Source organism: Mus musculus, chromosome 10 (assembly GCF_000001635.26).
Source record: "Mus musculus strain C57BL/6J chromosome 10, GRCm38.p6 C57BL/6J".
NCBI classification, from domain to species: Eukaryota; Metazoa; Chordata; class Mammalia; order Rodentia; family Muridae; genus Mus; species Mus musculus.
Genome location: NC_000076.6, coordinates 24,221,148 through 24,235,364, shown reverse-complemented (window position 1 = coordinate 24,235,364; position 14,217 = coordinate 24,221,148). Strand labels below are relative to the sequence as shown.

General features: G+C 44.0%; 1 protein-coding gene across 1 annotated transcript in view; it reads right to left on the bottom strand.

Moving 5' to 3' along the window:
- Positions 1–11,848, bottom strand: part of Moxd1 (monooxygenase, DBH-like 1) — a 79,267-nt gene extending 67,419 nt beyond the window's left edge. The window contains exon 1 of the mRNA NM_021509.5: positions 11,498–11,848. Coding sequence (NP_067484.2) covers positions 11,498–11,761 — 264 coding nt within the window. The 5' untranslated portion in view covers positions 11,762–11,848. The remainder of the gene's footprint in view (positions 1–11,497) is intronic.
- Between the last annotated feature and the right edge of the window lie 2,369 nt (positions 11,849–14,217).

The following is a 14,217-nucleotide window of genomic DNA, read 5'->3' as shown; positions in this document are numbered from 1 at the left end:
ACCTATCGGGATTGCAAAATATGAACCTGTGCTTCTTTAAGGTGCCACCTGAGGAGCATGACTTTCTGACAGTGTTGCACGAGGTCAGTCATTTCAGCTTGCATGTAAAGTCATCTATAGAATTACGAGACATATTTAATAAAGTTAATTGTTAGACCCTTCAATTCTAACCATATGCTTTGGGGGAAAGATATCTGTTGTAATCATTAAAGTAACATTATTTTCCTTCTGTCCTAACCTATCTTTTAATTAAAAAAAAAAAGTTTAGAGGACTTCATTTAAGAACCTAGGTTTATTGTATCCAAACAGTAATGAGAATCTTTAGAACAGCAGGTTTTTTTTCTTTGTTTTAAGCTCCTGTCCCCTCTTTTTCTATCTTCTCCCTTTCCATTTCTACTGCCCTTTCTCTCCTTGCTTCCTCTCATGCAAGTGTGCATGTGTATGTGTTTGTGCACATGCATGTGTGTGTGCACATGTGTGTGTGCACATGTGTGTGTGCACATGTGTGTGTGCACGTGTGTGTGTGTGTGTGTGTGTGTGTGTGTGTGTGCCTATGAATAAAGTATTCACAGACTACTGTGGCTACTGTGTTGAAATGGAAGAGGAGGAGGGAGGTAGACTGCGACCCAGAGATACAAAAATCTCTCAGTAATCCCACTGGTTTTAGGTTAGCCGAAGAGAATTGGAGGATTTTAGATTCTGGTAGGAAAGACATGAGGACCTGAAGATAGGGTTTCGACCATGGATAAAGGAAAGGGAAGAAAAAACAGTTGCTCCTACTTTTTAACTGTAGCTAGCAAAAGCTGCCACTTACTGAGATAGGAAAGGCTGGCAAGGAGACTGGTTTGAGCGTAGTATCTGTACTCTGTGGGCAGGTCAGGAGGCAGGAAGTATTTCAAGAAAGGTGAAAGCAACGAGGCAATTGGGGACAGGCCTCGGAAACTCAACAGCTTTGCTCTGGAGGCCCTCCAAGAGATATTCTTATTTTTATGTTTTTCAGATTTAAAGATGAACAGATCCACTACATATTGTTAAATATACTGAATTTTATTAAAAGGCTGGAGATGAGGTGCTTTCATAACACTGTAAAAACACAATACATAACTATCACACACACACACAAACACACACACACTTTTAAAAATAAACAGGAAAAACTGTCATTTTTAAAACTTCATGGATTTTTTTATTACGTATTTTCCTCAATTACATTTCCAATGCTATCCCAGAAGTCCCCCATACCCTCCCCCCCACTTCCCTACCCACTCATTCCCATTTTTTGGCCCTGGCGTTCTCCTGTACTGGGGCATATAAAGTTTATGTGTCCAATGGGCCTCTCTTTCCAGTGATGGCTGACTAGGCCATCTTTTGATACATTTCATGGATTTTTCTAATGGTTAAATCTTCCTCTGCTCATTTCTTGGATTATCTGAGAGCACGCGTAGGTGTCTTCAGCACTGGGTTATAGCTGGAAACTAATTCTGAGGTAAACCTAATCTTGGCTGGCACCAAGCACGTTTTCTCCCAAAAGCGTTCCTAGCACGTGTTTGAGCATGCATTTGTGACTGGGAATGGAGTGCGCATGTGCTACAGTGTCCTTCCGCAGATGCCATCCACCGCTAAAGCTCTCCAGAGTGACTCGACTGGCTTGCAGCCCCACCCCTCCAACTTCCACCTCCCCAGCTGTTTATTTGGTTCTGGAGATCCAAACACCAGGCCTCCTGCGTGTGCAGCAAGCACTTCATTACCTAGTCTGTCCTTCGCTCCAGGTCCATGGAGATGGCTCTAAGATATAAGCACACAGTGATGAACACTTGAAGCATGAAGTTCAGGATCTTACAACCTCACAGGGCCAACCATTCCAGGTTAGCATCTCGGACACAGACACTGATGCTAAGCTACAGTATTCTTCCACCCCTATGGTGTGCCAACTGGAGTATTACAAGTGATGTTTCCTCCATGTTTCCGGAGGAAGTCTGTCCACCACATGATAATAATGATTATTCTTTCTCTGTGAAAACACTGTCAGCTCTTTGGGCATCCAGATTTCCAGAAGTTTCAGTGGCCTTCAGAATGCTGTCCTTTACCCACCTGTCCTTTGAAAATGCTATTCCTAGAAAAGGCCTTTTGGTGTAAACCTCCTGAGATATAGTACACTAGTCACTAGTCATATAGTCACTGCTGAATCCTTTGATGCGAACAGCTTGGATCACTAGCTAATTCAACCTCTGTTTAGCAGCCCCATTACAGTGAACTGGAATCTACCTACTAATGTCACGAAGGCCTTTACCACATGAAGCAGATTTAGTACAATTTTACAAGGTTGTGCATATACAGTTAGTTTTATTCAACCTAAACCAGATGCTTTGCTGTGTTATTCGAGTGCACCTTTTCTTTAAGGCCTTAACCTAAAAGAACAATTCAAAAGCAAAGGAAAACCCAGTCACATCCTATAAATTATGTTTATGGAAATAAGCTGGCCTCCAGTTGTTAATGATCGAAACAATCACCACCCAACTGCCTGCACTTTGTCCCCAGACTTCCTCACATTTTTAAGCCCCCTATCTCTATACTTAGTGAATGCCTTTTCAAAAGCTGGGAAGTTCCCATAATTCACTACGGAATCATTACAGCCATAGCTCTCAATTATAAAGTTCTGCTAAGAGCTTTAATGCCTATTTTGTTTAATCCTGGCAAAACCCACGAGCTAAAGAACATGATCTCCCTCCTGCACAAAAGGAAGCTGCCACTTAGGGAGGGTTAAGGGTTTGCCAAGGGCCACACAAGAATTAAGCACAAGTGTTGGTGAGGTTCATACCCAGCCTAGGAGACTCCTGGTCTTATCCACACCAGTTACCCAACCGTCTCTCTTGAGATCCTGCCAAGCACATGGAATTGTTCCTGCTACCTTGAGGGAGGTTTGGCAGCGCTGACACAGTCATCAACCTACAGTGTTCCATCCAGGCCCTAATAAGATACTAATTATCTACCACTCCTATGCCTCTTCTCTGTCTCGCTCTGCAAGGATAACCTGAGGGTATTTTTAAGCTTATTAGCCATCTTGCAGGATGGGTGAGGGAGGTAAAGGTTGTCTATTTATGTATTGAAAAACACTAGAGAGTATGTTCAAATATAAAAGAAAGCATTTACTGTTAGCTCTAATCAAAAGTTTCTAATCAGAACCCTCATCTTGGTGAAATTATAGACTAGGTATAACCTAGGGCCTGGGACCTTCAGTTAATAATGAAAAAAAATAAGGTAGCCTGTGGCAACACATAACTGTTACCTTTTACACTCTGTGTGGGTAGATATTACTCTTGCTTAGAAATACTACTAGTACAAGCCTGCATAAGGTGTGTAGTTATAAAGAGGGTTATGGGGAGGAGAGAAAGACCTCTTGCTAGGCATACTCTGAAACACACTTATACTCAGAGGGTAAAAGCTGCTGCTACGGTCACAGCATAGGAATTTGGGGAAATGCTTAGAACTATATGCAAATTTATTAAATGCATGCTAAGAACAACGACCTTGTGTTTCCATTTTAAAACATACTGTTGAACAACCACACAGGTATCACCCCATCACATGGACACTGTGAAATGACTTTCTATGAACTTCTTTCCCTGGAATCTTCCAGGCCACTGCAGGTTAAGACCCATGATTTCCATCACAGAGCCTGACCACAGAAAATCAATAACGAGCAGACTTGCCTTCATACTAGACTTACCGTAGGAACCTGAAATATGGCTTCCCTGTATCCATATGTGGTCTTCTTCAGTCATGGGTGGGTAATGAGGATTTGGAAACTGTGGCAGAAATGCCTTTGCAAGAGTGTGCACATGTGTATGGAGGCCAGAGGAAAGTCTCAATCATCATTTCTCAAGAGTGTCCACCTCAGTTCTGAGACAAGCTCTTACAGTGGAGGCTAGTGCTCACAGGGTAGGCTAGGCTGACCGGCCAGCAAACCTCGGGGACCATTTCTTTTTCCATTACTCCAGAGCAGTGGGTTACACGTTTGACACCATGCTTGGCTTTTTCACGTGGGTTCTGAGCAACAGGCTCAAGTCCTTCTGCTGGCAAAGCAACTACTTTTCCAAATGATAATATTCCCAGTTGCTGGGGGAACTTTTTAAAAGAAGATCAAATCACTTACTTTTTGAGGTTGAGCTAGACGATATCCTTCCTGATTCTCAGCTATCTGGCATCTTATCACAGCTCTGTAGTCTGCCATTACATGAATCCTCTTTGTTATGGGCCATCATGGCACCCAACACTGAGATGGAGAAAGAGCCCGTGTGGTTCAGAAATTCTTTACAACAAAGGGCAATTCATTACCTTTTCTCCAGCTAAATAGTTTCCTGCATTCAAGGTCTTCAGAGTCATTTATTCACAGACAACACCACCTTCTTCCTAGTATATGACACACTGGGTTGGTAACACTATAGTCAACCGCCAAAGACAATCCTCACCCCCGAGGGCACTTGCTTTCCTCCTGCTTGTGTGAGTTAGTCAGGCCACCACACCTTCTCACATCCCTTCATTTGAGCTCTTCGCTCAACAGTTATCACTTCCTGATACTTTTTTTTTTTTTACAATTATTTGCTTATGGAAACCTCTATACTATAATATAGGCTTATAAGACTTCTGATGCCCTCTGGTTCTAGGATCTGCCCCCCACCCCCCCTCAGCATCTAGAACTGTCAATCAATATTGCCTGAATGTAAGATCAAGCATCCCAGCATCTTCTGCCTATAGGTGAGGCCTTCACTGAAGCCACGGTATGGAAACCACGGGTGGCTTCCATGATGAAGAACCCAGAGCCCAGAGTTTCCACCTAAGATATTGGTCTCAGATAGGCCGTTTGAGAGTTGCATGATCAGCACATCTAAAAGACTTAACAAAATGAGGGGTACATGTCTGTGACATTTATAGTAGGATAAATATAGTAAGAAACATAATTCACAGTGTACATGCACTCTTGTTATTTAGAAAGGAAACTAGAGTATGTTTTTATGGAGGCTTCTTACAGAAGTCTAAGTGGCACCAAATCAGGATTCAGAGGGAATGATTGTAGCTTTGGCTCTATCTGTAAGGCACCAAAAAGCCACTTAACAGTTACCTAAGGCCTATTCCTCACCTACAACACGAGGAGAGCAAAATAGGAGTAAGAAGTTTGAAAGGAAGCCATCAAACTCTGATGGGGTAATGATTAAATACACAAACCACTAACATTTAGCCTGCAAAAGCAGCAGAAAGACCCCATTACTCTTAGGCTCATCGGTGAACAAACAATGCCTTCTTCATAAACCATTTCTTTATATAGCAGTCAAATTGATGATCCCAGAACCGTTAGTAAAGTTATACCTTTTTTGTTACTGTTTTCCTGGGAGGGAGGAGAGGTGTGTGAGGTGAGTGCACACATGGAGAGACCAGAGGACAACTTTCCAGAGCTAGTTATCTTGCCTCCACGCAGCTTCCAGACACTAAACGCAGGTCCTCAAGCTGTGTACTGAGCAGCATCCTACAATTACAGCCTTTTCTCATAGGCTTGCTCTATGCTGTCTTTTAAACACTTATTTTTACCCTAGAGTTTAGCAAGTTAAAAAAAAATCCAAGTTTGAAGCTGGGTATGGTGGTCCACTCCTTTAATCCCAGCCCTTGAAAGGCAGAGGCAAGTGGGTCTATGTGAGTTCAAAGCCAGCCTGATCTACATAGTGAATTACAGTACAGCCAGGACTACATAGAGAGACCCTGTCTCAAAAAGCAAAACAAACAAAATTCTGGATGGGAAAGAAGCTATGCTTTATGTGTCACCTTATTTTTTTTTTTTTTAGTCATGTTATATGTAACCCATTCTGTGATTCACTTCTCTCAGGTTTGGAACAAGGTAGTTAACACACACACACACACACACACACACACACACACACAGAGAGAGAGAGAGAGAGAGAGAGAGAGAGAGAGAGACAGAGACAGAGACAGAGACAGAGACAGAGACAGAGACAAAGAGGGAAAAATTTGGAAGAAGCTTCCTAAAGAAATCCGTTGTTCCTACTTGAAGGATCTTTCTATTTAAAAGTTCTTCACTAGTGATTAATTTCTACTACAGCAAAGCACTGTGAGGCATCAGTGTGCACTGCTTTATTATTGTTGTTGCTATACATGGCTCTAACATTCCCAGGAACACAGTACTGGGTAATGAAGTCATCTCTTTCGTGAGCAACTTCAACAACACTCCTTTACAAACTATCAATCAATCAAGCGCCATTCATTTCCTTTGAAGTGGACTCTGGCTTCTCCTTCCAAGATTGCCATAATCTGCCTCTGGAAGCCCAAAGCCTTGAACTCTGCTTGTCAATTCAGGTGCGTTGTTTCCTTGGCTCTGAGACTGGCTTGTTTCTCCAGGCTAATTATGAAACCTCCTGCTCCTGCCAGGAGAGACACACAGCTTACATCTGAGCACCACCATCGTGCATTTGAACAGTTGGACTTGTCTCCTTGTTGAGCAGTGCTGAGAGCAAGAAGCTTGGAAAGGTCCCTCCCTCATCTGGCAGTCGGGGGCATCATCTCAGATTTATAACTATCTCTTAGCGAAGCTGAGCTGAGCTGGGTCAGCCTTGCACCCTCTCAGGGTGCTTTGCCAATGTTGTTTTGCTGCAGTTGGCTGGGGTGTGCTTAAAAAGAAGCACATCGTTAGCCAAGAAGAATGCTCCCTGTTTTCTGTGATTTCAGATCTCTTGCAGGAATTTCCTCAGTGAGAGGCCTGACAGCAATGACCCAGATGCTCCACACTGCTCCACACAGAAAAGCTTCAGTTTTTGAATGGGCCAACGAGCAAGGTTACCACAAATGATGACACATGTGTCAGACTCCATTCACTGGGGATGTCTACCCCCCATAGGAAGGGGTGAATCCATTTTTGTGCAAATCAAGAGCACATCTGACAATGATGCCCTCTTCTCTCGCTCACACAAACTGGGCATTCATATACGGGATTACTAGCCTCGAATGGGCACTCACAGTTGCTAAAGGATCCCGATGGGGGTGGAGTTGTGTCAAAGGGGCAAAGAACAGGGGAAGGGCAGGAGGATTGAAAGTCTGGCTGATGCAAGAGACAAGTATTTTTACTGTGGTTCTGAGAAGCCAGTTGTACAGGACAGAGTGTTTCCCACCCGACCCGGGTCCTGCTGTTAAAGACAGACTAGAAAATGACCTGTCCAGCACCCCAGATGGACTGTAATTCTGTAAGTGTAAAGCCCTTTTTATCCTTCATACTTTATCCTGTAGATTTCCTAGAGGCAGGCTTCCCTTTATAGCAATCCCTTCCCCTCTTCCTTCCCATTTTGACTATAGCTGGAGCAGTACAGATGATGATAGCTCTCAGAAGGCCAAAAGATCCCCAAATAGGCAAATTGAACTTCCAGAATTAACAGGCCCTTCGGTCTTTGTGCTGTTCATTCACTTGTTTGCTTTGAAACAGCATCTTATTATGTATCCCAGGTTGGTCTCAACCTCAGCATGCTCCTGCCTCAGTCTCTCTAGTGCAGGAATTACATGTGTATGCCACCATGTGGAGCCCCAAATATATATTTAAAACTAACTAAGCCATTTGCCTTGATGATTCATGGAAATCCATGTGTGTGTGTGTGTGTGTGTGTGTGTGTGTGTGTGTGTATATATTCCATATACAAAATATTGTATACAATATATTTACAACATATATTATATATGATATATAATGATTATATGTTATATATGATATAATGATTATATATTATACATACTATATGTCATATATAATATATTTTCTATATATTATATATTAATATTATATATGTATATACATATAAACACAGTCCCTCTGTAAGCCAGCCAGCAAATGTTTCAGTGTCATCTACAGGTAGTTCCCGTGGGTCTAACCTGAACAAGTGATTGGGAATCACTAAAAAAGACAAGTTTGCCAAGGTTCACAGAGAGGGAACTGAGTGGCTAAACAGGAGGTGGGGGTGGGGCGAATACCATTAGAAGGAGAGGACTGGTCAATGAATGAACATTGTCTACTGATGTAAGCAATGTCAAAATAGAGTACACAATCATACATCGGTGTTTAGAGTGACCAGAGGCATGGTGAAAGGAGAGAGGGGTGGTGGGACCCACTTTACAAAAATGGCTACACTGATACACTCCGCTATCAAGATAAGGTCTGCTCCTATATGAGTCTATGAGTCTGTGACAACAGCAAAACTCCATCAGTGACTGACTCAGATGGAAGGAAGATCACAGATGGCTACACTGAGTTTCTCCCGTGGCCTCTGGGGATGATCAGTCTGAGAGCAGCGACTCTGCTGTGAGGAAGCCAAGCAGCCAGGTGGAAAGGCCACAGTCACACTACAGAGCTGGCTGAGTGAGGGCCCAGTCACTGGTCAACCTCAGTCCCAGACAGACAGACAGACAGAAAGGTGAGTAAGTCTTCAGATACTGCCAACCGCTCCTCTTAGAGCTGACCCAGAATGGAGGAGTGCAGTTGCTTCTACCAAGCCCTGCTCAAATCATATATGTCTGAGTAAAATAAAGGTCATATGCTAAAATACTATGTTTGTGGTAATTTTTTTTTAACCATAAGAGTCACTAGTCCAGATAATGGCCAAGACTCCCAGATACTGCAATCATCTCCTGGCATAGAAAAATCACCCTGGAAGGAAGTTAAGACTTGCCTTTCGTTGTCCCATGGACCTTCCTGATTTATGTTAACAGTTGATTCAACTTAAGTTTTTTTTCCTTTTTGGTCCAAGATTACATCATCTGTCAGCTAGACCCCAGTAGAAAATATACATGTGTGCACTGTGTGTAGACTTGAGTGAATAGCAGCAAACACACACACATACATACATACACACACACACACACACACACACACACACACACACACATACACATACACACACACACACACACACACTGAATTTCTGTGTTCTCTCTAAAACAATACAAACAAAATATCTGGCAATGGTGAATTTGTGCTCCCCTGAAAGCATAACTGACAAAGCCTGGCTATCCCACACGCTCCAGCTGCTCTTGCATCTCACCTCTTCTCCTCAGGCCATGCCCCGCTTTGCCTGCCCTCTTGATTTCTCCAGGCATTTGGCTTTGTGGCATCCATGGAGCCAAAAATCCTCTTCCTTTTTGCTTAGCAATCACCCATAGTCATACCCATTTGCAAAGGAGTGTTTAGAGGTAATTTTTAAAAATAAAATCAAAATATTAAAAACATGAAAATTTAAGTTCAAAATTCCATGGAAAGGGCTGAGCTATAAAGGGGAGTGACTGAGATGTCAGCTTGGGTTAAATCACACAGCCTGATACTGTTGTCCAGCTCTTGGTGCATGCTGTACTTAACACTAACGCCCCAAGGAACCGATGCTTTTTGTGTCACTGTTCTATGCAAAGTCTCTTCTCACTGGAAGCAAAATTGCATGAAATACAAAGTCTACTAATAAAATCATATGTCCCATTAAAGAAGCATTGGTTTGAGCATAGTTAACTAAGGCACACCTATCATACCACTGTATGAGAAATCTTAAATAAATATCTAGGGAGGAAAAAAGGCTTTAAGGATTAGAAAATAAAATCTCCCACTTTAGATTGCCAGCTGTAATCAGAACTTTTTTATTGATATTATTAATATTTTACCTTATTAGAGAGGTTTCAAATAGGCTCTCTTGCCACCTAACTACTTAATGTGTGCCCTAAAATCAGAAGAATCGCTAATTAAATGAAATGGTAAAGGAAGTCAGGCAAATAAGAAGCTGTGTAGCTCATATATGAAATCAAAGAGTGTATTTCTGAAGCACCGGAAAATAGAAAGGGCGATTTCCCATCCATTGCACATACAGTTGTCCATTCTTAATGCGTCTCACGTTAATATATAACTACTGCTTTAAGAAGAGTTCAGAGTTTCTAAATCAATCTGAAAAAACACTTGATTCGTACAAAAATAAAAAGCAAATACTCTTTGGTTTAGCAAGATGTTTGTGATGGGCGCATTAGCAGCAGTTGGGTCAGGATCCTTCCCTTGGACTTTCATTTGATAACTAATTGTATGGGCTTTCTAGAAATGCTGCTGTTTGGACAAAAGTAGTATCACGTTGAATTTTAAAGTGTACCAGATCGCTGTTACACAGCAAGATGCCTCATGCCCACTTCTATAGGCTGTGCTGGGATCATGATACTCTACAAAAACAGCTTTATTTTCCCCCCCTTTGGTTGCAATAGGTATTAAAATAAGGTCGCATCTTACTCAGATCCTGGTAGAGTAAGCTAGTTGGCTAGTGAGGCCTGGGATCAAATTCTCAGCCATCAAATCCCATATCAGAGATGATGCAGCATCAGAAAGGCTCATGTAAGGGAGGTCAGCAGGCTGCACTCTAGCAGAGGTGCACAGCGCTTACAGGGGATAGCAAGGAAGTGATGACTTGGGGAGAAGTAAACACACACGGCAGGGTGGCTTGAAAATTCGAATTGCTGTCAATTTGTTTCCAGCCAAACATTTCAGCGTCAGAACCGAAGCTATAATACGATAGCCCCTCAGTCAGAATGCTGTGAAATTCCATCTTAGAAGACTGGAGGAAGTATTGAGCTATACACGCTGAAATTCACAAGGGGCATTCTTATGCTGCTCAGAAGTTTTCCTGAGGCTTCTTAGCTAAGGTTTGCATTCTTGCATGGGAGTTGGCCCGTAAGAAAGTGTGTATATCCACTATGACCCATATGAAGTTCAGTACCCAGGAAGTCGAGCTACAGAATTCTGTTCGTTTCCCTACACATAAAGATGCCTGGATCAGGTAGCATCTACCAGAACTCTCTCCCCTAGAGCTAATGGGCAGGGAGCGAATCAGATGAATTTGTCGCCTATTAAAGCGGAAAACCTATCCCTGAATAGAGGGCTCTGCTTGGAGACTCTAGGTTGTGCATGGGTCGCTAAACCTGGCTTCCTCGAGAGCTGTTAATAACAAAACTTCCTTAAGCAAGTTTTCAGGGCCCTTCATTCATCTCGTGCATGCTCTAGTAAATGTTGGTGCTGCTCCTGGGATGCCCCCAAAGCCAACCACTGGAGACTGCGATTCCCAACCTTAGACAGGCAAGTGCACACAGGTCCGACCAGTTAGGTCTCAAAAGCTGTGGGTTTTTTTTTTTTTTTTTTTTTTTGATGGGGTGGATGGAGGGGAATGTGTGGTCTGTGCACAATGGTCGGTGAAGTGGGGCACCAGGATGCGAGCTTCCCGAAGAGGTAAACTTCCCCGGGCGAAGACTGCAAATGACACAGGCAGGGACCCCAGGGCAGGCTCGGATGACCCTGGGGCAAAAAGTGGCAAAGGAGGTGAGATGGACTCTGCTGCACGGAGCCCGTATCAGCCTCACCTTTGGGTGGACTGCGCTGCCCATCGCCCTTCTAGGGCGATCCCAGCGCAGGGAGCTCCCCGAAGGGACCCGAGCTTACCTGGAGGTAGGGCCGCCCGTGGGCCACTCCGCCTACCACGATGTCTGCCGCGGCCATGCTCCCGGTGGGCGAGAAGCCGAAGCCCACGTAGCCGTTCGTGCGTACCTCCAGACGGAAGGCCAGCCTCTCGCCCTGCCGGCCCCAGTGCAGCCAGTACTTGCCTTCGGGATCGAGGACCACGCGGTGCGGGTACGAGCGGCCCGGGCTTCCCGCAGCCGTCGCGGGGAGCAGCGCCCACAGCACAAGCAGTGGCCAGCCGCACATCCTCCTGTCCCGCGCCGCACCTGGGCTGCAGCCACTGGGGGGCGAAGACCAGGGAGCCCAACTTGGGACCGCCCCGGGGCTGGCCGCGCCCGCCCGCTGTCCCCGCCCCCGCTGGTTCTGGGTCCTACCAGGAGACTCCCCAGCCTCTCCCCAGGCATCCACCTGCTGCCACCGTGTATCCTATTTTGTCCCTGAAGTCTGGGTTAAGAGGGCAAGAAGGCAAGGAGCTTCCTGGAAGAGGCGGAGAAAAGGGGACCCAGCCGGGTAGAAGAAAGGAGGGAAAAAAAGGAATCGATGTGCAGACTGGGAGGGACCTAGGAAAGGAATTGGAAAGTGATGGGATAGAAAAGCATCCCTCTCGGGACCATGGGAGGGAAGAGACAGCTGGGAAAATCTGGGGTGCGGAGGAGAGAAAGGGAAAGCACCCCCACCCCCCAGATGGAAACTGCGCAGTTTGCATCCCTGGCAAACTTTTGACTTTTGACTTTCCTCACTGGAGCTCGTAGTGATGCCTGCTCATCCAGCAAGGAAGGCACACCCTCATCTTCTTCTCCCTTCTTTCAGTCTTTCCTCTTCTGGGAGGAGGCAGGGCTGGGGAGGGGGGGGGGTGCAATTCTTAGTTCTCCTGCTGATTTAGCTTTCCGTCGGGTTTTGATTTCTTCAGTTTGGTGGTGAAGGAATGATTTCTGCCTATACAGAAGAGGATTAGGTCAAGGTCAGCTTTCCTCTGAGTCCCTTTATCCCTCACTCTCCAGCCGCTGCCGCCACTGATCCTTTTAAGTTCTGGCCATGGTCTTGTTAGTCTCAAGTCTTGCTTGGCTTGTTGGTCTTTGAACACAGCACTCCTGTATTCCAGATGCTCAGTACTCATACTGAGGGCACATTAGATTCCTCATTAGTTTATATACACTTTACCATATTTCAGAAGCAAACTCTTGTCTGATTTAAAAAAAAAACAAAACAAAACAAACAAAACAAAAACAAAAACCAAATAGGATAACAAATACCGGGAGGACAGACCAAAATACCGATAAGAATATAGATAAAGCACACTGTTGCTCTCTGTACTATTTCTATCCAAGTGTATGTAGATGTCAGTATAGGATGTGTGTGTGCGCGTGCGTGCGTGCACACGCACGCACGCATGTTTCTATTGCTTAAGGTTTCTATTGCTTCAATCGAAACCACGACAAAGCAAGCTGGAAAAATAAAAGGGTTTATTGGACTTATTGCTGTTCATCATGTAGAAAGTCAGGGCAGAAAGTCAAGCAGGAAAGAAACCTGGATGCAGGAGCTGATATTAGAGGCCACGGAAGGGTGCTGCTTGCTAGCTTGCTCCTCTTGGCCTGCTTTCTTATAGAACCCAAGACCACCAGCCCAGGGATGGCACCACCCACAACGGGTTGGGCCCTCCCTTATTAATAACTAATTAAGATAATGGCTTCCAGGCTTGCCTACAGCCCCATCTGATGGAGGCATTTTCTTAACTGAAGTAAGTTCCCTCCTCTCAGATGACTTTAGCTTGTGTCAAGTTGACACAAAGCTTCAAACAAACACAGTGTGTGTGTGTGTGTGTGTGTGTGTGTGTGTGTGTGTGTGTGTGTGTGTGTGAAAGAAAGAGAAAGAGAGAGAGTTCGTGGTGTGTGTGTTTGTGTGTGTGTGTGTAGTATGTGTGCTTGTGTGTGTGGGGTATATGTGTATGTTTGTATGTATCTGTGCATGTGTGTGTGGTGTGTGTATGTTTGTGTATGTAGGTTTGTATGTGTGTGTATGTTTGTGTATGTATATTTTGTGTACATATGTGTGTATGCATGTATATATGTATGTATCTGTGCAAAACCTGTATATCTTTAAACTCTGTTAGAAGGTATCAAGCTTAATTCTTTCTGAAAACCAATTTATATTTATATGAAGTTAACTATTTAGTGTGGAGCTGATGTTGTAGAAAATTTCAAAATATTGAAGTTAGAGCTCTGATTTAAAGATGAAGTAAAATCTTGCAACACGGGAAATAACTATACACACTTAACTCCTTTTTACCTGTGTTGACTAGAGTACTTCAAAACCTTCTGATCTATTTCTCAAGTATGCCCCAAATCTGCCACTTTCTCTATGAAGAGAAATGTTTATTGTTCTAGTTTTCCAGTTTATTATTCCTAAAATAGCCACAATGATGTCAATTAAGTTTTATATTAATATGTACATTATATATAAATATAGTCTTTTCTGAAGGCAATTTTGAGATGGAACTGCCTCCTGAAGGATTTGGGCAGCTGTCTGGAGAAATAATTTGTTCCCAGATAAGAAGGGGCCACTGTTCACAAGGTTAGCCGGTGACAACAGGACAGCATGAGAAAAGAGGGATGTGAGGATCTTGGGTCAAGTTAGAGCTAGCAGAGTATTGAGAGAAGTGGAGCAAAGGGAACAGAGCCCCAGTGCAACTCTGGGGAGGTACT